The 23,913-nt window shown below is 43.2% G+C and overlaps 1 protein-coding gene across 7 annotated transcripts in view; it reads left to right on the top strand.

The window, feature by feature from the left end:
- Positions 1 to 23,913, top strand: part of Fbxw4 (F-box and WD repeat domain containing 4) — a 101,977-nt gene that overhangs the window by 25,457 nt on the left and 52,607 nt on the right. For all 7 annotated transcript variants that reach the window (XM_048807200.1, XM_048807201.1, XM_048807203.1 and 4 more), the window contains 3 exons: positions 372 to 557; positions 1,002 to 1,134; positions 6,745 to 6,839. In XM_048807200.1, coding sequence (XP_048663157.1) covers positions 372 to 557; positions 1,002 to 1,134; positions 6,745 to 6,839 — 414 coding nt within the window. The remainder of the gene's footprint in view (positions 1 to 371; positions 558 to 1,001; positions 1,135 to 6,744; positions 6,840 to 23,913) is intronic.

Below are 23,913 nucleotides of genomic sequence, written 5' to 3'. Positions count from 1 at the left end.
AGTTATTCAGATATTAAGCATTCTCTAATTAAAAGAGAGATTTAGTTGGTCTTGCAATTTTGACTCTTTTAGAAAGTCCAAAAAGGGTTGGTAGAGTGTTTGCCTAACATGTGTAGGCCCTAGGTTTGATCCTCAGTGCTACAAAGAAGAAAAAAAAAAAAACAAGGTCCAAATATTAGGTCACCACAAAGCTCACTCTGATTTTCTATGGGTAGCCAAGGGCTGGCAGTTTTGATATGGGGATTAAGGTGTGAACTGTTAGCTTTGCAAGCTGTCCTTGGTAGATTGGGGATTGGTCTCTAAAAAATTGGGAAGTCAGGTTTTCTTGATGTATCTTGGTGAGTTGTAAATGTTCTCTTCCATCTCTGTAGTCAGATGCCCTGGATGCAGCTAGAGGATGATTCTCTGTACATATCCCAAGCTAATTTCATCCTGGCCTACAAGTTCCGCCCAGATGGTGCCAGCTTGAATCGTCGGCCCTTGGGAGTCTTCGCTGGGCATGATGAGGATGTTTGTCACTTTGTGCTGGCCAACTCACATATTATCAGTGCAGGAGGGTAAGTGCTGCAAGTTTCTCCTTCCACCCTCTTCTGTAGTGTTCTTTGGGGGACTTGTGTCTGTTTCTGACTTCCCCACCACAACTCCAAAGGGACGAGAAGGAGTACTAGAAGGGCTGGTGGTTTTTTTCCATTTAAAGCAGAGTTTTACCAAAAGCAGTTAATAGGGTTAGCTGGAGAAGGAAAACAGGAAGAGCCTTTAATGCAGAGTGAAGCTGGTTTTGATACTTGCCAGGGTGAAATTTATTTTAGTCCTAGTTCTGTTCAGCCCTAAGCGTGCTGAAGATGTAAAGGTACCTAGAAGCTCAGCATCTTTTGGACCAAATTGCTTAACACTTAGCAAGTTTGGAGTCACTGGAGACTTGGGCTGTTTTTGTAGATTTATTCTCTTCCTATGGAGAGAATAATTGACTCTTGGGGATGTTCTCCTTATTTCTGTCCTAGAGATGGGAAGATTGGTGTCCATAAGATTCACAGCACCTTCACTGTCAAGTACTCAGCTCATGAACAGGAGGTGAATTGTGTGGACTGCAAGGGGGGCATCATTGTGAGTGGCTCCAGGGACAGGACAGCCAAGGTGAGGTGGTCTCCCCTTTATGTACTGTTATTCCCTCCTGTCTATAGGGAGTGTGGTGGGATTGGCTGAGAGTACTGGATGGGGGCAGGGGAGAAACAACACAATAAAGAACTCACTTATGTTTCTCTGGTGCACAGTTTGCCATGCCAGGCTGTGTCCTTGCCAGCTGGACTAGGAAACGAGTGGACAGTGGCTGGGAAGCTTGCCACTCACTTGAAATGTGGCGTGAACTCAAAAACAGAGGGCCTGGCCAGCTTTTCCTCTTTGAGCTGAGTTTCCTCAAGTTTATGGGTTGAGTTCTAACCCCAATATTTTATTTTAAAATCTCCCTTCTTTTGCTTCTCTCTATTTAGGGAGATTAATTTTTCACCACCTTGTTTATAAGCAATCAGGATGATAATTAAAATATGTTTTTACTGCTTTTCTGGAGAGTGATGTGGTCAGTAAGCAGTGGAGATGATGAGAGAAAAGAGTGTTGTTTGTTGTGTCATTGTCAAAATGCCTGGTCCCCAGCCATCCACCAATGCATAAAAGAATGAGGCTGATAAACAGTGTGACCTTTGCTTTATGAACCCATCTCATCCATATCTAGGTCAAATAGGCTCATACTCATGAGACAGAAAAGTTCTCCATGCCTACATACAGCAGTCCTAGCCAGGAAACAGGCCTGGTTCTTTGAGGCTGCTGTAGGAACTTTGCTGATAATTAAGTTGGTGGTACAGGAGGCCCAGGAGTATCTTGCTTATCTATTTTATAGTATCTAGAGGCTCCATAGTGCTAACAGGAGCAAAATGTTTGCTGGTGTCAGCAAATGGGCCACTGAGTCATACAGAGAGGGAAGTTGCAGTTTTTACTCAATAATGTTTCTGATTCTGTGTACCCTCTGCTGTTTACTTCTTTGTGTTGCTAATTTATGTAAAAAGAAGAGATTAATATGTTCTCTCTCTTTGCTGTTTTTTGCCTTACATTTTGATTTAGTCAGAAAGAATGCACACCAATACAGGAAACCTGGGAAAAATCACACAAATATTTTAAAGCAATTAGGCAAACTGATTTTCCTGTCATTTGCTTCTTCCCCTGCCTCATATTTATTTCATATTTCTGATTGGTCACTGTATTTGTAGCATTTTTTGTAAAGATATTGGCCTTAACTTGTCATACTGCTCAAAAGTAAATTTGCATAGAAACATTTTGTGGCATATATGACCTAGATATTTCTATCTCATTCTGGCATCTTCCTGTCTTGACTGCAGGCTTCTTCCAGTTCCTCCTTTTTAATGACATCTCTTTTTCTGTGGTGTGACACCCAGGGCAGTATAAACCTGAGCTTTGTGACCAAGTGAAGCAATCTGAGGGTTGGAGAATAATATCAACTTTATGTGGGTTATTTGGTTCATTTCATATATAAGTACTAAATCAGTCCTATTTAGTGGCTTAGATTTTTTTTTTAATATTTATGTTTTAGTTGTAGTTGGACACAGTATCTTTATGTTATTTATTTATTTTTATGTGGTGCTAAGGATCGAACCCAGGGCCTCACACATACTAGACGAGCGCTCTACGGCTGAGCCATAACCCCAGCCCAGTGACTTAATTTTTAAAAAATATTTAAAATAGGTACTTTCTCCTTTTAAAATTGCAACACAGTTCACCCTCTTCCTTTTCAGAATTTCTTATGGGTCACTGACAGAACTCTCTTCTCTGATTCTTCTTTATCTCCTGAAAGGTGGTTGGCTCTTTGGGGGGTTCCCAAATGCTCTCCCAGCCAATTCATCTTTTCTGGCTTTCTGGATGCTACTTGGGTTTTCCTCCTTTTTCTTGTTGTCTTTACATTCAGCCACCTTTCTTTTCCTAGCCCAAATTTGTCTGTAATTAACTCTCCATTTCTTTTCAGTGGCATCTGCAATTCTATAGCTATTTCTTCAGACTTCTAATGTACCTAAACCTACATAGGAATTTATAAGTGATGTTTGCCTATAAACCACTATAGATTATTTTTGGGGAGTTCCCCAAATATATACTGTCTTTTAGGAAAGAGAAAATTGTTTTATGGGGTTAAGGAGACAGAAACATTCTCTTTGCAAGATTTCTGAGCTGGGAACTGCCCAGAGAGCCTTCTTCCTTCCCTGTTTCCCAGTTTCAGATTTTCTTTGACTTAATTTGGATTGCTTCTCTGGGCTTTAGTAGGGCCAGTTTTGTCCCAAATGTCAACAAATTGTAGCCTATGTTTTTGGTGCCTGGGCTGGTACTGATCATCTTTCCATTTCCTCTTATTTTTCTGTTGTTTGATTCATCGTTATGAGTGCGTACTATATGTGAGACTTGGTGCACCAGGCACCCAAGGTCTTCAAAGGTGAGGAAGAGGCAGCTTCTGGGTTCAAACATGTACACTTGTCCCTGAAACTGATGGGAAGAGGCCAAGACTATGAAGTATAAGGCTCTTAGGAAGGACCTGAAAGTTCAGAGGAAGGAGAGAGCACACTGGATAAGAAGGGGGAACTTTAAGAAGGAGGGAGCACTTGATCTGTTTTTTAAAATCTGATTTTAGTCATTTTTCAAAGCATAGGTTTGCTTATTTTCTGATGATATATTGATTCATTTTTCTCATTTTATCCTTTAGGGTAAATTTTCCCCCTTATAATTCTGTTCATAATATATTTTGGATACCCAGCATACTCTGCTGTATTTACTCTAATTTTTATTAGACATTATAGTCATACATAATTTGGCTTATTTTTTTTTCTTTTTGTTGTAGTTGGACACAATACTTTTATTTATTTATTTATTTGTGGTGCTGAGGATTGAACCCAGGGCCTTACACATGCTAGGCAAACTCTACCACTGAGCCATAACCCCAGCCCAATTGGACTTATTTTGAAAAATTCATAAATGCATATGGCATAATTTGCTCCATTTCAATCCCCAGTACTATCCCTCTCTCCTGTATCTACTCTATTTTATAAGGGTGTTCTTTTTTTGGGGGGGGTACTAGGAATTGAACTCAGGGCCACTTGACCATAAGCCATATCCCTAACCCTACTTTGTATTTTATCTAGAGACAGGGTCTCACTGAGTTGCTTAGTGCCTTGCCACTGCTGAAGCTGGCTTTGAACTCATGATCCTCCTGTCTCAGTCTCCTGTGCCACTGGAATTATAGGTGTGTGCCACTGTGCCCAGTAGGGTTTTCATAATATTACAAATTATTCATGTTTTCTTTAATGGCTTTAACATGAACAAAGCATCATTTACTTACCACTTTTTTTCTAGTGGGTGAATGTTTGCACCGATTTTTTTCCTGGATCCAAGGACCTTGTAATAAGAATCACCTTCACTGAATGCCTGATATATTGGTCAAATATTATGAGAGGTGATTTATGCTTATCTTCACTTTTCCGCAATACAACCTGAGAGAAGGGATAATTTTCCATTTGATATATGAAGAAACTGAGGCTAAAATGTTATGAAATATCCCTAAGATCAAAGATAATAAGTAACAACTAGGGTTCAAACCCAGATTGGTTGGATTCTAAAGTCTGTACATGCTTTTCCTTTTTTTCTTTTTAAATATTTAGTTTTTAGTTATAGGTGGGCACAATATCTTTATTTTACTTTTATGTGGTGCTGAGGATCGAACCTGGTGCCTTACGCATGGTAGATGAGCACTCTATATCTGAGCTACAGAACCTCAGCCCTATACATGCTTTTTCTACAACCACAGACTAAAGGGAATATTTTACCATTTAGATTTTTCTTTGTTTTAGGATTATTTTATTAGGATAGATTCTCAGCATTAGAATTCCTGAGTCAAAAGACTTTGGTCATTCTTGCTGCACCTAATCTGCTTTTTAAAGGGCTATATAAATGTCCATTCACCCTTAGTTTTTTCCAGGTTGGGTCTGTTTTGAATCTGGCCATTGAGGGTGAAGATATGACCAGCATACTGTGTCTGCTCCTTGTCCTTCAGGTACCAGGATACTCATGTTTGCTGAAGGATGCTCTGCTGCTGTGGCAGGCTGGGAGGGTCACTTTCCCAAAGTTATACTTGGAATTAGCAACATGCTTCCTGAGCCACTCCCAGAGACTAGGAACCTTGTTCTGTGGTTCACAGAATCTAGGAATCTACCAATCTTCTCTGTGGAGTGCACTAGTGAATTTGGGCCTAGGCTGTCCCCAGAGATTTTCGTAAATTAGAGTTCTTAGTGCCCACCCCCACAAACAAGAACTTGCCTCCCAGGGTGTTTGTTTATAGCAGGGAAAAGTCAAAGCTATCTTCTAAGATGGAGCAGTCTAACGGAGGAAGACAGAAGTACATCTAGTTATTGTCAAGGGACTGATAGAGTCCAAAGAATAAGCTGGAATTCTGGCATTCCAGGGAAGATTATGGTATTTACCTTTTTGCTTGTTTGTTTGTTTGTTTTTTCTTCCCCCTCATTTAGGATCTTCTTGTTAAATTTGTTTTCTTACCCCAGTGTTGGGAAAAGTTATATATCACCCCACCCCCAACTCCCATCACACAGAGAAACTCTAAGAAACACTTTCTCCTTTTATAGGGAAGAGATACCATGTGACCCTAAAGCAGAACCACCCCCACTCCATCACCTACCCCTTAAACTGAAGGAATGTTTCCTTGAAGTTCTTCCATCTAAGGTCCTGCCTGCATTGGGTGTGTTCCTCTTATAGCACTGCGGGAACCTTGAGAGGTCATTGATCCATCTGGCTGCCTTGGGATCTCCTCTGGGGACAGCCCCTACATTTGAGGTTTCCTTTCTGTTTGGTTAGAGGCTTATGTTCCTGTGTGTGTCATCTTGGGTAGGGTGAGGTGAAGGGGGAGATTTCTAAATGCACTGGCTGCCAAGAGGGCTCTGTGAGTGTCGATTAGAGTTAAGCCCAGAGTGGCTGCTAATGTACATTCCTGACTGATAGGGACCAGATAATGTGCTTCAAGCAATATTTTTAACCTGTAGGAGATATGGAAGCTTAAGAGAGCTGAGCTTTTCTGCTACTTTTGGTGACACTAGGTGCTAAATGCCCTGCAGACATGAATAGCATTGGATCCTGGGCATTATTAACAAACAACAACATACCACCTTCCTGCTTTGAAGACTCTCTTCTTCCATTCTCTCCTTCCCTGCAGTTTTCTTTTTACTCTTCTAACTATTCATGTCTTCCCTTACGCGCATCTTGATATTCCTTCCTCTCCTACTTGCCCAAAGTAAATTTTTGGTGAGAGGAGAAAAAAAAAAAACACAAACATTGGGTGGGGGCATTGCTGAGAGGGGCAAGCCTCATCTTCCCACCCCTTTCTAGTCAAGTCTCAGCTGAGGAATGTGGAACTTCTAATTCCCTGGTATAAAATTGGCTGGTATGTGAAGGTTCTTAAGCAGAAGTAAAAGAGGGTGGTTAGAACTGGGAGTTAGAGTCTGTCTGGGTAGTAGGTAAGCTAGAGGCTGGAGAGGCTCCTCTGCTGATACCCTGAACTCTGTGTGTACAGGACAGAAAGGATTCTCCATTTCCCTACCATCCTATGTACAGTCATCCCCACCTGCTATACCTTATCTCTCCTTTAATCCCAGGCAATGCCAATGAGAACATCTCCTTTCCTGTTTCCAGGTATGGCCTTTGGCCTCAGGCCGACTGGGGCAGTGCTTACACACCATCCAGACTGAAGACAGAGTTTGGTCCATTGCTATCAGCCCATTGCTCAGGTAAGGGGACATTTTTTGGTGTAATTTTTTCATATAATAATGCTTTTGCTTTACTATTTACTAGGTCAGATGAGCTAGAAAATCTTCTAGCTGTGCATTCTAGGTTGCTTTGAGCCACTCTCTTGAAGATTTTTTAATTCTCCAGAGACTTGAGGTTTTTAAGCCCTTTCATATATTCATGGGATTGAGATAACCTTCCAGGAGCTAATTTCCTAAGCACCTAACCTCAGAAATATTAAGGAAAAAATACCATATTGGAATGTAATTAAGAGTCCAGCTGTAACCAGAGGTGTTCTTTCCAGAGCAGATGCCCTCTGGGATTCCTCCAAAGCAAAGGCCTCTCAGCATCCCTGGAAAGTGACAGCAGCATCTAGTCTGCTGTCATGACTCACATTTCTGCTTTATTCCTTCTGGAAAATGTCCTCTGGCTTATCCCTTGTAGGTTTGAATTGTCAGGAGAGGCTTGGGACCTGTATCCTACTGGACCCTCACCCAAAGATAAATAGATGTGAAGAAACAGAAACTGGAAATGTAGAAGTGTAACATTTTTTATGATGGTTTTACCCTACCCCTTAAACAAGTGATCTTTGTGTCCTGACTTCTGGTTTCCCCCCACCCCACAAGTACTGGGGATTGAACCCAGAAGCGCTTTACCATTGAGTTAAATCCCCAACCTGTTTTCATTTTTTGAGATAGGGTCTTGCTAAGTTGTTTAGGACCTTACTGTTACTAAAACTGGCCTCAAATTTGCAATACTCTTGCCTCAGCCTCCTGAGTTGCTAGGATTACAGGTGTACACCACTATGCCCAGCTTGACTTCTGCTTTCTCAGCTCTCTTGAACTAAGTCAGGGTCTCTGTCCTCCCCAGCAGGGTACACTGCCTCTCTCCTGTACCTTTTAAATCACAGTAGTTCCTAGAATCTTTCCCATCTTTGTCCTTCACTCCACACCTGCATGGAATTGGGAAAGCTGGAGGACTGTCACCCTCCAGCACTGGGTTCAGTCAGTCACTTGTTTTATGAGTGAGATAGTCCCCCCTTTCCTCAGCCCCTTTCAACCTCTTTTTCCTCACCCCATAGAGCCTGTACCCCTCCTCCTGCTCTCTTCTACAACTCCCTTTCAAACTTTTTTCTTCCTAAGAATTAGAGCCGATTAGCCACGTCATTAATTCTTCAATTTGACGGCTGATATAGCAGGACCTGAAACACATTGCTGACCCCAGAAAATGGAGACCCCATTCCTTAGCATATTGACGATGGGAGAAGTTAATTAAAATTCCACAGAGCAGAGGTGTCGGCTAACCTATAAACCTGTCGCTGTTCAGAACAAATCATTCCAGCAATCCTAGGAAAGAGGGAAGGAAGACTAGTGGGGAGTGGAGAGGCTAAATGTGTGGGAGTGGAGGTGGAAAATGGAGCCATCCAGCTTTGTCTCCTCCTCTGTTTCTCCCTCATACTGCCCTTCTTAAAGTCCATTAGCAAGGTGCAGGTCTCGATGGGCTAGATATTATATATAAGACTAAGAGAAGGCAGGACAGTGTATGGGAGGTGACAGGTATGCTAGAGACTTTGCCTAGTAGTTGCCTATGGACTTTTGCTGGCTTCAGAAAATGAGGGTGGGTGGGTGGTGGAGGAAGTGCTTCAGGTCCATGTGTTTCCTGCATGTAGATCGAGGCCAGAGAGCACAGATAGGCTCTCCCCTGTTCCCCCAACCCCAGAGTCCCCTACTCCAGCCACCTCCTCTGGAATGTGTTAGGCTACCTCTTAATAGAAGAGAGCACAATACCCATTTCAGATGATGCCAATAAAAGAGATGTCAAGAAGCTTTTGAGATCCAATAAACTAAGTTTAGGTTTTGGGCACAACTTGGAAACTGGCTTTGGGGAAGGACCTAGGTATATGATATTCCTACTACTATGTGACTGCTGCCATTCCCTGCAGCTGACAGTTCCTTCCTAGTCATCTGCTTTGTGCAGACCCTCAACTAAGTCCTTGCTGCGTTTCATTTTTAGTGAAGTTCTGGGCTTGTGTTTTCTTCCCAATCTTCAGAATCTTCTTAGTGTATTTTCTTGGCCCTGGGTGGTTCTTTTGCTCACAGTTAGCTGTTTGGCTGCTGACTCAGTTGTTTTTTTTTTTTTTTTTTTTNTAGCATTGTCACCTTTCATATGCTTATTGACCATTTGCATACATTTTGGGGGGAGAAATTTCTATTCAAATTCTTTACTTATTTAAAAATTGATGATTTTTTTGGTATAGGGATTGAATCCAGGGGCGCTTAACCACTCAGCTACATCCCCAGCCCCTTTTTTTTTATATTTTATTAGAGACAGGGTCTTGCTGATTTGCTCAAGGCCTTGCTAAGTTGCTGAGGCTGAGTTTTGAACTTGTGAACCTCCCATCTCAGCCTGCTGAGTTGCTGGGATTACAGGTGTGCACCATGGCACCTGGTTCTGATCTACAGTTTATATGTATATATATAAACTGTGTGTGTGTGTGTGTGTATTAGTTTTAGGTGGACACAATACTTTTGTTTCTTTTTATGTTGGTGCTGAGGATCGAACCCAGTGTCTCACCCATGCTAGGCAGTGCTGTACCACTGAGCCATAATGCCAGCCCTGACCTATAGATTTGAGATGGTTTTTCCTCCAGCTCCACAGATGATGTCTTGAACTCTTTTAAAATAGTTTTCATTTGGGGTTCTGTTTTTATACTAGATGACCAGGGTAAATGTTGATGTTACCTCTGCCCCCTTTTCTCTTATCCAAAGAATATACTGGGCTAGGATCTTTATACTTTATTGTTAGGTTCATTTCTTTTTATTGTGTTCATGACTTTGATCCTTTCAACAAACTCATCCATTTCTTCAACCTTGGGAGGCACTGACTCTAAGCCTCAGGGTCTATTGTTTATAGTAGTCTGGGACCTCTGCTTTACCCTCTGCTTGCAGGGTGGGCTAGGTGAGTCATTCCCTTCTAGCCTTCACTTCTTCATCTATTAAGTGTGAATACTCTTTTCTTTATAGACCTTGCTAGATTACTGTAAAGATGACCTGAAAGAATGTATATGAAAAGACTCTGAAAAGAATCTGCTCTTATCTGGTGTAACATTTGCTTAGTGACTTCAGGTGTTCTCATGTACATTCTGTGGGCTTCTCTGGGCTTCTCCAGACTCACAGGGAGTTTCACTGCTCAAGAAGAGACTCAGTAGGAACCCCTCTTCTCTCTTCTTTTTTCCTTGGAGTGTCCTTGCCCTCAACCACTGTCTTCTGTTGCCCTCTCTGCCACCATTCCTGTTGATTATGGTTGTGATATCACTAATGTGATGTGACCCTGGACCCCTCATGAAGAACATGAGGGGATGTGGGCAGCAGCTGTTCTATGGGGCAGGTCCTCCCCCCTTTACCTGCCAATTTTTTATTGTTTCCTTGTATAGTTACAAAGAACCTTGGCATTTAAGAGACATTTAGCTCAGCTCTTTCCTTGATTAATTTCTTTCTCTATTTAAAACACTTTGCCAGACCTATTCACTTTACCTATTTTTGACGCAGGGCTTTTCTACTTCTTATGTATATACTCAGTCACTTGTAGTAGGAAACATGGAATCTCAAGCCTTTGGCTTAAGCAGTGCTATCAACCAGGAGAAAGCAGGTGTTCTGTCCTGTGTCCAGGTGTCCTTTTCTTTGGTGAATTTTCTTGAATTCTTGATTTGTTAACAGTTGTGGGGATGATATTTAATATCTCTTATGTACTCAGAGCTGCATTTAGATACTCAGAAAATGCAGAAAGAAAACAGTAGGTTCTGAAGATATCAGGCAAAGACCTTTTTCTCTGTATCCCTTGTGCCTGCCTACTATGCCTCTTATTGTTCTGACTCTAATAATCTTGTTTTCAAGATTCATGCCTTATGAGTGAGGCCCACTTCCTATAGAGGAAATCCCACCCCAAGCTGTTAGGAGGAAGGATGGTTGAGATGGCAGAGTATGCCTGGAGTGAAAGGGTCTGTCTGAGTGTAGTTGTGGGGCAAGAATACATCAAGCCCAGTTGGTCCCAGGTGTACAACCACTTGCAGTCACATTGAATTCTGAGGACTTTCTTATGAGTAAAACAGAAAAGAAGATTTCGTTTAATTGTGTAATATGTTTGATTGTCATTTAAAAATTATTTCTAGTGGAGTAAAGTTAGTAAATAAATACTCAAGAGCAAGAACATGTGGAACTGTTGAGGACTTAACTTCATTCCTTTGTACTTCCCATCTTTTCCTTTTTTATTCCCTTTCACCTCACTCCTGTGTTTTCTGAATACTTGCTATGTGGCGGCCATCCCAGGATCTTCTTAATCAGTGGTGGGAATAGGATAGATATATTATTATGATGCTTGCTAGGCTAGACTAACTGCCTTAAACTTAGGCCATTTCTGATTGGGGGAGGGAGGTGTTATTATCTTTTGAACAGAGGGATAAAGTAAGGCCCAGGGAATATCACTGCAGGGACATATGCAGGGTGGGGCAGAAAAGGCTGTTGCCTGTCGTATGCTGAGGGCAGCCATAAGACAGGCCTCTGGAGCATTACCGTGCCTTACTTCCCAGCCTCTGGGATGGTGGCTGTGGCCCTGTGGCTGAAAGGCTCTGTGGGAACATCTTTTCTTCCCAAATGCCAGAGCTGAGCTAAGGAGTAATGGGGGAAGACAGTGTATAGGAGGGGCTGGACCCACTCAGGTGGCTATGAATGATTGCACCTTTCTGGGAATGTATGAACGCATAGACCCTCAGTTTTCAGACCCCTCTAGCAAGCAACAGGGGCCCTGTGGTGAAATGAATGTATAAATCCCCCTGCCCTGATTGTCTGGGAGGGGAAGGAAGAGGAGTGCACAGCTCTGCTTTCTTCTGCAGACACCATGTCTATTGCCCTGCAAGGGAAAAAAAAAGGCACTCTACAGAGCCCTCTTCCCATCTGCGAGCAGTGCTTCTGTCGTGTTGGTGAGTGTGGTCAGGAAGACTTCCCAGGACTCTTGGGTTTTAATCCCTCCTCTCCTGTTTCTGTCATCAGGGAAATATATGTGTGGTATAGGTGTAGAGAAATTTGACTTAGCTGTGTTATTGAATATACAATATAATCTTGTGTAACTTTGCTCACTGTGGTGGCCTGTTTGTTTTTGGGGGGATTAGTCCAAGTCTTCATGAAATGTACCAATTCAAATTTGTAAAGTGAGTTGTGGCCTCTGGGGGGTTTCGATGAAGGAGCTGCCCCTTCTTGCTTCATTTCTCACAGAGGTGAGGGCAAGTCTGGAAGGAAAGTAGTCACTGTGCACTGTTCAGTTGGGGTGGGGATTCTGGGAGAGCAGGCTGTTTGTTCCAGCTGCAACAGAGTTTACTGTGTGCTGTGTGTGGTAGACACTCCCCATCAGTCTGCTGAAATGCATCTTTCTTTACTAAAAGTTAATTGCATGTGGAGTGTGCTCTGACAGTGAGGTGTAAAGGACTGGAAAAAGAGGCAGTCAGCCTTCAGTGTGAATTCTCTTGTATTTCAGTGGTGCAGCAATCATCTGACCCCAGCCTTCATTACTCACTCAGTGCTTTTAGAGGAAAGAGAATCAAAAATAAAGATTGCGTATCTAAGTTTTCCTTTTTCTGGGTGGCAATGGACAGTTGGTGTGAAGGGAATCCTTAGCCTTGATAATGTGGAGAAAGATAAATGAATCACTTTCTAGTGCTTCACATTGTAGTTGGTCCTCCTGGTGACATGTGTGGACCATGACTATCTCAGGGATCCCTGTGTTATCCCTCCCCAAGATTGGGACAGAGGGGAAGCCTCCCCTTGGATCTGCAGTGGAAAGGAGACCTAAAGATCTAAGCAAGGAGTGGCTTGGTGTCCCCCTTCACCACACAGCAGAGCATGGTAGGGAGCATCCTGCATGTAGTGTCCCTAGATGAGAGAGTCAAAGGCACAAAGACACCATAGAGGGGCCACAGGTTGGCATAGCTAGAAGGGGCATCGTGACACCTGAAGGAAGATGGAAACTCTGGGTAGTGGTAAATGGCCCGCTGTTCCAGACTGAAATGAGCTAATCCTGGAAAGGCATAAGTATGGGGTGCCATTGAACTGGAGTTAGATCCTGCTAAATCTCAGTTTGATGGACTTCACCCTAGTCTTCATTGCCTGTGAAACCCAAGCCTCTCAGCCATCATATTCATCAGAAGGAAGTCCCAACACCACAGGGGTGGGTTTCAGTTCTTTGAGACCCTTTATTTCAGCCATTATCCAGGGCAGGATGAGAATAGAGAGGTTCATGTGCTAGGCTGTTGGCCTGAGACCAGAACCTTCCCAGTCCAGGTTGGCCTAGAACCCATTTGTGGGAGCAGCTTCTTCCTGGCCAGCATGGCTCACTTTTTAAGAGCTAACTTAAAAAAGAACAAATTGAAAAAAAAGAGGAAAATGCACAAATTTAAAAAATGCACAAAAATAAATACTCATCACATACAGAGAGAGAGAGAGAGAGAGAGAGTGAGAGAGAGAGAGCGCGAATGCACTAACTTACATAAAACACTACAAATAGAAACAGAAGCAGAGGGCCAGGTATATTGAGTACAGAGTTGATGCATTGAGACTCTGGCCCTGACAGCAGGGAGCCATTTCCATTCTTCACTCTTAGTTTTGGAATTCTGATTCTCTCATTTTTTCCTCTCTACTTGCTTCTCTATTCCCTCCTATCTCCCTCTCTGCTCCTCCATCTCTTTTTCTTTCTGTACACTGCTTAGGCATTGCTGTTAGCTGTACTGTCACAGGGAAACCATTGTGAACTAGATGGTACTGTCTGAGGGGAGAGGCAGGCAAGTAGTACAATGTGGAAAGTTCTCAGAACAGGGCTCAAGAGAGCTAGAGGGACACAGATAGGAGGAATCTGTTCTGATGTTTTACAACACAGCATGGTGACTATAGTCTGCAGTGATTTATGATATATTTCAAAATAACTAGAAAAGAATATTCCAAAGGTCTCTAACACATGGAAATGATAAATGTTTGGGGAGACAGAAATGCTAATTACTCAGGTTTATTTACTACACATTCTATGCAGGTATGAAATTATTGTACTGTATCTAGTAAATATGTGCAAATCCATGTCAATTAAAAAATAGCTGTGCAGGGATCAGTCTCTACCCTCTGCTGCCAATAGCCCTGTTTCTCTACTCTTCACTTGTCTCATTGGGAAGAGAAGAGGATTTTCCTGCCTTGTGTGCTGCCGACTGTCCTAGGTTATATGTGCTGTGTGCCTATTTCCACTTTTGATTACTGTTCTGCCGACAGATAATTTAGCATTCACATCCCAAGGTGGAAGCATGGAGTTAATTTAATGTTAAAATTAGAGGGTTTTTTTTTTCTTTCTTTCTTTCTTTTTTTTTTTTTTTAAACTCTTTAAACTTCAGTGTGTGATGAAGCAGAGAAGGAGGCGGGAGGGTGAAGGGGAGCCATAAATTCTGTGGCTGGTGTAGCTGTTCTCTGAGCAGCCCTCTAAGCAGCCAGGAAGCCTCTGATGTCGCCACAGCACTTTCATTAACATTTAAATTAAGGGTTTGTTTTCCAGGCTGTTTTATAGGCAGGGACCTTTCATGGCCTGTCACATGCAGCACCTACCCCCTCTCCCCAAGCAAGTGTGTAATTGTAGCCACTACTCTGTCCTAACTCTGGGTTGTAGCCGGAGGTTCAAAGGAAGTTCTGGGGATGAAGCTCTGGAGGTACAATCTGTGACAGTAAGGATGGGGGTGTTACTCCTTAAATGAAGGTGCTTTCAGGGCTCCTTCTCCTCTTCTCTGACCTATGCTTTTCTCTGCCCTTCAAGGGACACACTTTGATCCAACTCTGACCCTCCCACCCTTCCTTCCCTTGGGCCACGGCCAGGTGGGAAGGGTGCAGTCCATCCACCCCCATAGATTCTCTTTATAGCAAGTTAGGGTTTGGGACTGACTGTTCTAAGATATAGGGCTCCATGCTTAATCTTCTTTCTTTTGATTATTATTCCTTTTTAGCCTCATAAATACTTCCTCTTACTATACTCACTCTTAGGGAAGTAGCAAAAGGGATTACCATCTGGAAAGAATTTATAATACAGTAGGGTTCTTTGGTCCTAAAAAAATACATTCTTAGGTAGATAGATGTGTATACACATCTCACTTAATCACTAGCTCCCTCCAATACCTGTGCTGGATGCAGCTTACTGACGTAGGAGATCATTCAAGGAAACCTTCTGGATCTTGGTATTCAGAGGAATCTCCCCCATACCCTCAAGGAATGAATTTGTTTCCAAGCTTTCTTTCACATGGGAATATCTGGCAGTATTTGGGGGTGTATCAAAGAGTCATGCTGGCTCTGTTCTCTCTCCTTCCCATCAACGTTCTGACAGCTCCAGAGTTCACATCCTTTTGGACCTTCATTCACTTACTGCTGGTCTGTACCTACATTTGCTCTTTTCAGTGATGAGAAGGGCAATGGAACCTCTCTCTTTCCATTTAGAGGCTAAGAACTTCCTTTTTCTTGGGGTCTTGACTTCACTGCCTAATCACCATATATTTCCTCTTTGCTTCACTAAGCTACTCAAAGCATCCATAACTTATCTGCTGGGTTGAAGGTGGCTTAGTATCTTGCCCTCCTGTCCCAGGTAACCTCATCAACAGGTGGACACCCTCATGCTTTGGGGTCCTGCCTAAGGGGAGTGAGGAAAGTGCTGGGGCAACCCCTCTGCAGGTGCCACTTGGGTTCAGATTGCAGGCTGGTGTGCAGGCCCCGCCTGATGGTGATTAATCTGGGACATAGCCGGCAGAGGCCCCCGTCGGGGAAGCTTTGGTCCCTCACTGTGAAGACCTTTGGCTCGGAGACTGAACTGATCTCTGTAGCCTGCTTCGGCTTAGAGTTTGATCTGTCAAGGCTAAAGAGGAACCTGATGGTGAAGCGGAAGCTTCTAGCCCTGTCTGACTTATGGCACTGATCCGTTCCAGTGGCCTTGTCATGATAATACTCATAAGTTTGAGAAGATTTCCCCACCTGTTAGTTGTAACATTCAGATCAATCAAGAGGAATCTTCATGAAAATCTGTGCTTTTAGTTTTTTGAGCCAATGAAACTTACTCTTATAAGTAGACTGGGGTGGGGTTTGTAGTGAGATTAAGTAAAAAGGGCAATATTGAGACTATGGCTAGATGAGTAGCAGATTGTATGTTTGAGAGGAGTAGATCATGTTGGAGGTGGAAGGATCACCCTCCTCCTGCAGTTAGGTAGTGGCTCTCAGGTCATTTTCGGCAAATTTTAACATTTTGGTTTGGAGTAAAATCTTAGCTTCCTTGTTTTCATTTCAAATCAAATTTCTCTTTGAAAATGCCCACCCACCCCCATCCCTGCCACCTTTTTATTTTTCAGTGTCCTGGTCCCTGGGATTTCCAGGTGCCAGTCCATGGTGCCAGTTGTATTTTTTCCTATTCTGAATTCGGGACAGGAACACATGGCTCTACTTGGCCATGGGTTCAAGATCCAAGAATAGGAATTCTGCCACCCATGACAGTTTTCCCATGTTCGTGAGCATCAGCGAGTTTCATTATTATATAGTTACTTTTGGCAGTTGGGACTTAGGACATAAGAGTTGGAACATTTTCTTTATAGCATTGAGAAGAAGAAGGGCATCCATGTGTGCCACCAGCAGTGGAATATGCTGGTACCATTGATATGGGAAACTGACTGTAAAGATGCTGTGAATCACAGAATTTTGTGTTAATTCTGAATTTTGCTGTGCTAACTAGAATTCTATGCAAGATGACAAAGAATTAATTTATATATCAGCAAACCAATGAATTATTGGGCTCTTCCTTCAGACCCATACTATAAGATCTCTGTCTGTGTGGGCTGGATGTTTGCTAATCCCTGTGCTTCTATAGCAGTTTATCTTTCTTCTTTCCTTCCTTCCTTGGCTAATCAGCCTACTAGGGCACTCCAGAGGTACTTTATCACCCCAGCTACGTCCCCATCCCTTTTTATTTTTTATCTTGAGTCAGGGTCTCCCTAAGTTGCTTAGGGCCTTGCTAAATTGCTGAGGCTCGCTTTGAACTTTTCATCCTCCTGCCTCAGCTTCCTGAATCACTGGGATTACAGGCATGTGCCACTGTGCTAGACAGGTATAGCAGTTTCTTGAACAGGATTCTCTAGAAGTTTCGTATTATGAGCTTTGGCGAGTAAGGGTTTTCTTTCCTGTCTTGGGTGAGGTGACACAACTCCTATGCCTCTGGAGTGCCCTAGTAGGCTGATTAGCCAAGATCCTTGCCACTTTTCTGAGCTTTTTCTTACTCCACTTTCTGGGCAGGACATTTTCATAGGGGGCAGTGTGTGATCTGGACTGTAGCACTCTATCAGAGAGGTTTGACTCAAGCCTATGCTGATAAGGGTGGGAGGCGAAGAGGGAAGAGGTAGGTGAGTACGCGAAAGTAGAAGCCATGGTAATTGCAAAGGGAATATTAATCCAGGAGCTGCTGGCCCAGGAAATTGCTTTTTGCAGAAGCTTTCCTTATTCACAGTTTGCGGTACAAATTAAAACCATGAATGGGCACCAAAAAGTATAGAGGGGACAGGTAGGATGCCAGTTGTGTTGTGCTAACATTGAAAAGGATCAGCAGCGTCTTAATTGCAGGAGAAAATTTGAAGTAACAAGAGAGAATCTTTTAGCAGAGTGAAATTATTTAAAATCACAATTTGCTGTGATTTTCCCTTATGTTGTCCATGTGCTCATGTTCAGGCTTATCTCTGGACCTGCTCAGCTTGCCCTGCTGTCTTCTCCTCTGTTCCTTCTTGCAGCAAAGTCATAATCCAGCTTTTAGAACAATGGCTATGGTGACCATGGTGTGGTATTTCAATTTTCACAGCAGCCTCATCTAGAGTCAGTGTGCTTTAGAAAATATGTACATTGATGCTGAAGATTAGAGCTCCCACTTGCAGGCTAAAGAGCATGCATCTGAAAGGCAGGAGCTTGCCTGCTTTGAGAAGGTGTTAAAGCCAGGAATCTTCTCTGGTCCTTGTAACACCAGTGGGTATGCTTGATAAGCGGACCGTGAAGCTACTAGGCCCTTTTCCTCTCTTGATTCCCTGTGCTTCTCCATCCATGACTTTCTGCTTTCAGGCTGGATACACTTATGTCTTTTTTGCTTCTGGATGCTTTGGTTATGCTGGAGGTGAGCGTGTCAGGGGTGGCCTCCACTGGCCTTGTGCTGGCATAGTAAGAAATCAGGTGAGAAGCTGCAGATTGACTTCTTTCTAATTGCTGAACTATACAGGGAGACATGAGGAAGAAACTGAAGGCTTTGTGGAAGTTGAACTTTCCAAGTATAAATGTGCCCCATTAGTAGAGACCACTGTTTAACTATGGGGTCCTCTTTGCCTCCTTTGTTTGGGGCTTCATTGTAACATGGCATGCATTGGCTAAAGGAAAGACTGAGATATGAGGGATAAAGTGACATGTACCACTTTCTGCCTGTGGCCACCACAAGTGTCCCTCTTTATGAATTAAGGAATTTTTTTTTTTCTTTTTTCCCTGCAGTGCTGGGTATTGAACCCAGAGCCTTATGCATGGGAGGCAAGCATCTACCAATGAGCTATAGGCCCAGCCCCATTAAAGAATTTTCAAAGAGAAATTAGCTTGAGGCTTGTCCCAGGTCAGGCTTGTGATGCCTGGCCAAACTCTGGCATATCATAAATTGACATGAACATACTTTATATACAGAGATACAAAAAATTATGCACTATATGTGTAATAAGGATTGTAATGCATTCCACTATTGTCAAGTATTTTAAAAAAATAATAAAATCAATTAAAAAAAGAAAAGAAACACAGTCCCCTAATAGGTTTCTGCCTAGATTTAATTGCCATCACTGGCACAGACTTCTTACCCTGGGCTTACTGTAACATGACCTCTAGGGCCACAGAGAGTTGCCAGCACAAAGCACATGGCCCTGTCTCTCCTTCTGAGGACTCTGTTCTTGCAGGGTATTTCTCTTTCTCCTGCTATTTTCTGCTTTGTTGCACCTATAGCATTAGCCATTCTGGCTTAGTCTGTCTCTTTTCTCTTCATCTGATAAAGAGGAAAGAGATACTGAGTGATTAGAAGGGGTCCTTTAGTAACTGACCCAAGGGGAGCATCAGCTGGGCAGGAGGGTGAGACTTGTTATATTTGGCAAAGGGAGGAACATGTGGGTTAATGTGTCTGAAGTATTTTTTTTTTCTTCTGCTTGTTCAACACTTACTAGTGCCCAGGGTGAGCTAGGGTTGAGAATTTTTAAAAATTTACAGAAAAAACCCACATAGATTATTTAAAAGAATCTTCTACTTGTTAGAAATTTGTGGCCACGATTTCTAGCAGGCTGGTAAGGACAAGCCCAAGAACAAGGAGAGAAAAGTCAGAGTTTTAAAATTATATTAGATTGGCAGAGTGTATCAAAATAGGAATGTGAAAAACTTTTGACACGTAAATTCCACTTCTAGGAATTTAACCTAAGGCAATAACCAGACAAGTATGTAAGATATATGTGTAAAGACTTATAGCAGGAACATACCAATATCCATTAATGAGCCTCATTAAATGTTTACCCTACATTCACTCAATAGAATACTGTGTAGTCTTTAAAAAGATGATACAGATGTATGTTTATTGACCCTAAAAGATGTCATAACACATTGTGGAATGAAAGAAGGTCACAAAATAGTATGATAGTTAATTTAAATGTCACCTCAGGGATATTTCTTAAGTGATAAATTTCTGTTGACATTTAATTTTGTTTTTTACTTTTTCATATTTAATTTTTTAATGATCAGCCTGTTTCATAATTAGAAAGAACATAAATTACATATAAACTTTTATTTCAATATCAGGCAATTATGGAAGGACTTCTTTTTCCCTTACATAATTACTTAAATTACAGTAAACCTACCTTTACTTTGTATTTAAATAGCTTTATTGAATTATAATCTATATACCATAAAATTGAGCCATTTAAATGTATATTTTTTTAAAGAGAGAGAGAGAGAAAGAGAATTTATTTTTTTTTTTAGTTTTCGGTGGACACAAAATCTTTATTTTATTTTTATGTGGTGCTGAGGATTGAACCCTGCGCCCCGCGCATGCCAGGCGAGCGCACTACTGCTTAAGCCACAACCCCAGCCCTTAAATGTATAATTTAAGTGTACAGTTTTCTGATTTTTAGCAAATTTATAGAGTTTTGCAGCCATCACCATAATTCAGTTTTAGAATATTCTTGTCACTCCAAAAGATCCTTCCTTCCTTTTACTTACGCTCCATTAAATATAATTTTTTGCTTGGAACCCTTTTGGGGGAAAGAAATAAGCAAAAATACTGGAATTAAAAAAATTAGATGGTATAAATTCAGAACCTTTTTTTTTTTTTTTTTTTTTTTAGTAACTCATCTGTTTGAGTGCCTGTCTTATAGATGTATTAAATGCTGTTGTGCATAGTCAGATGGGGAGCAGGAAGCCCACAAAGTAGTTTTATCTATCTAGGAGCTTGTAGTGTAGTTGGGTGTATACATTCAATAGCAAGGTGTTCTGGTGTGTATGTAGTATGAGTCCCATTGCTTTTGGGGTTATTTATCTTCAGGAAATCATAAGGAAGCAATAGATTTGTTAAATCAGGGGATACTTCATGGGTGACATGGAGTTTGAAGTAAGTCTTGTACAATGTCCCAGTGTATTGCAGAAGGCAACTTCAGGCAAGGGAACTAGCATGAGACAAAAACATAAAAAGGGATGAGGAAGCTCAAGGTAAGTTTGGGGATCAGGGAAGACAAATTTGGATGATTGGAGGGAAATTTGGGGGGCCCAGTTTTGGAAGGTTTTGAAGAGACAAGTTTGACTTTATCCTGAGGAATATAGGGAACCATGGATGGCTTCTGACCAGATTCAAGTAGTTTAATGACTAATGTGGCATAGTGTACAGAGGAGAGGAAAGACTAAGGCTGGAAATTTTTCCAGTAGTTCACTTTGCCGGCAGTAAGGGACTGGATCTTTGGGACAGTGGGAACTGTCAGTAGGCTGTCCTGAGTGCATGTAGGACAGGAGGGGAGAGACCAGTTGGAGACCTTTGTGATCCTGGTGATAGGGTGCTGGTTTGAACAGACCCATTTCTGTTTTATGGGACCAGTGGTAGTGACCAGAGATAGCCAGGAATGGTGTATTGGGGCTCAGAAACCAGGCCAAGATGCAGAAGGCCTCCTTCACATGGAGACAAAAGTATAAATAATATGGAGATTAGAGAGAAAGAAAGATAGGATAAGAAGATTCAAAGAGGCAAGAGGAACAATCATAGAGCATGAGGAGAACTAGGAGCCAGTAGAGCACCTGGCCAGAGAAGAGAGTGGACAAATGAGGATTTTCTGGGCAACTTATATCAATCAGTTGACTACTACCTTGCTTGCTATGCCTCCTCCCTATTCTAATTAATAGGTATCATAGATAGGTAAAAATGCAGACTCTACATATTGATGCAAATACTTAGTTTTCCTTGCATGATTTGAGCATTTTGTTTTCAAACTGCGGCAATAAATTTGCTCTTTCTCAAGTTCTCCCTGCTGGCTCTTTTGTTCCCTGTTGTTCTTCCTTCTGTATAAAATTTATTTATTTTTTCTCCAGGGTTGTCTATTTCAGGCTTGGTAGTATTTCTCCTCATCCCACAATGCCACTCAAACTCAGAGGAGGTTTCGAAGGTCAGTAACTGAGCTGGAGATGCTCAGTGGCACAGTGAGGGAGTTCTTGAATCCTGGTTGTTTCCCCCAGGGATCCTGATGTCCAGGGCAAGCAAGAGAATCTGGTTTAGGAGCAAGAAAAGAAGCACCAACCTTGTAGCCATTGAAGGTATTTGGCATTGGAGCAATGGGCTGCCCAGGTTCTGGGCTTGCTTGAGTAACTATTACTGTATGAAAATCTTTTCTTTAAAGAGACTTGAATAAAAACTTTCCAATTCTCCTTGGATTCTTTTGGGTAGTAATTTCACAGGGCTTGTCATTTGTGTTTGAAGCTAGTGGTGAGGAGGGCGGAGTGAGGAGAAGCGAGGGGGTGGAGATGGGAAGCAAAGAAGGAATCAGAGAGAGAAATTTTATTGAGGGAGAGTTTGCTGGGTTTACGGGAGGGAATCTCTCCCCTCCTCCCCATTCGGATTTGAAAGGGCCGGTGAATCTTTGATTAGGTGCAGGTCAAAAGAATTTACACATTGTGACCTTAATAACTAGAGGTGATTGGCAGGCGGGCTGTGGGGAGGGGGCTGCGGGCCCCTTTCATCTCACTTAGCACAGAGAAGAGACAATGGGCCAGCCGATTTTCCTTGTTGTCCCTTGTTTGAAAAGGTCTGGTGTCTCTACTAGGTACCTGTGACATGGGGGTCTTGATTGGGGTCTCATAAAGGCCCCTGTCAGTATGTCCAAAGGCCAAGAGTACAAAAGCAAGCAGTGGGTGGGGGTCTCAGCTGACCACTGAAGAAGGGAGGGGAGGGCCCTGGAGGCAGTGGAGGGAGAAGCAACCCCCGATGGGAGCCCTTATAGAGGGAGGGAAGGCGGGGGGCAGAGAAGGGCCATTTTTGTCCCTAACTCATCAAGCACATCTGCAGAATTGTCCAAGCTGCTGCCTCCCGGTTTCAAAAGAAAAAAAATGATCGTTTGATAAACCGTCCCGATTCACCACTTTCTCACAAGGGTGGGAGACCCAGCCCTGACCTCTGTATGATTTCACATCAGGACCAGGCTTTCTTGCCCCACCTCCAAATTGCTAGAGAAACTTTGAAATGTATCCTGTGGCTTTCTCTCTCCCTTCTTTCACCCCCCCCCCACCAATTTCCCACCCTCTCCACCCCACTGGCCTCTGTTTTCTCCCTGGGCGCTCCAGAGTGTAGGCGAGTAATTAGTCCCCTCTTTCTGGGGCACAATGAAGCCAGGGTGTTTGGCGGGCCCCTTCCCACCGCTCACAGAGCTGGGGGCCTGGGGGGAAGGACCAGGTGGCATGTGCAGTGTGTTCCAGGCCTGTGCAATCATTGGGGGCCAGAGCAGGGGCTCAGGGATTGGTGTGTTCCTGCTTCTCGAAGGAATGTGCAGAGGCGCATGCATTAATGGTCCCCACACAATGCTTGCATCCCCACCCCACCCCCGGCACAGAGGCATCTTCCGTGAAAAGCTGCCGAACCTGGAGCCCAGGCGGTAGCTGTCACTGCCACAGTGGCGTTATTTCCCACCCTGCGCTTAGTCACTTGGAGCTAACATGGGAGACCAACAGGCCGCGTCTCCCGAGAGCTCAATCTTTGTATCCGATGTGTGCTCCCCCTCTGCCCTGTCAGTTTTGTGTGTTCACGGAGTGTTGATTTTAATGCGGGCCTGTGTAGGTCTGGGAGGCCAGGCTGGGGGGGCCTCAGGTCTTTGTCTTGCAGGGCCTTTTCTTCTTGGAGGGTCTTCAGCCCTGGAGGCTAGTGGCAGATTTGAGAGTTAGGGTGAGATGCCAACTCTGGCTGGCAAAGGATTCCCCCATCCATGCGTCTGTCACAGACCACTGCAGGGTGCCTAGAAAACAAGAGCACCTTGGGATGCTCCAGCACACGCTTGTTTGGCACCCCACCATCCCTTGAGGGGGCTGGTTAGTTCTACCCTGTAGGCTGCCAGCTTGAAGTGAGGTAAATCCCTCCTTGTATCTGAGTCTGGCAGGAGCACAGATTGTGAGCCTCTGGGAGCAGGGCAGGGCCTTTTTTGCAGGGGTTCGGGTAGGTGGGACTGGCAGCAGGGCTACTGGGAGAGCATGAGAGTCAGCTGCAGAGACCTCGGCAGTTGTAAGGGCAGAATCCAATAGGTCAGGCAGGAAAGAGGCGGGATGGCAGGGAAGTTTCTGGAAATCACACATGCATTGAGGACAGCATCCCTGATTACTATGGTCTGAGCAGGAGGAATTTTTTCCAATGAGGAGAACTGGGTGCCAGGAGCCGAGGGACAGGATTTGTACCCTATGTGAGACCCAAGGCTTGCTGGGGAGAGAAGATACAGATGGGTGACTTGATGAGGGGACATTG

This window comes from Marmota marmota, unplaced genomic scaffold (assembly GCF_001458135.2).
Source record: "Marmota marmota marmota unplaced genomic scaffold, marMar, whole genome shotgun sequence".
Taxonomy (NCBI): Eukaryota; Metazoa; Chordata; class Mammalia; order Rodentia; family Sciuridae; genus Marmota; species Marmota marmota.
This window is presented reverse-complemented; position numbering and strand designations above follow the sequence as displayed.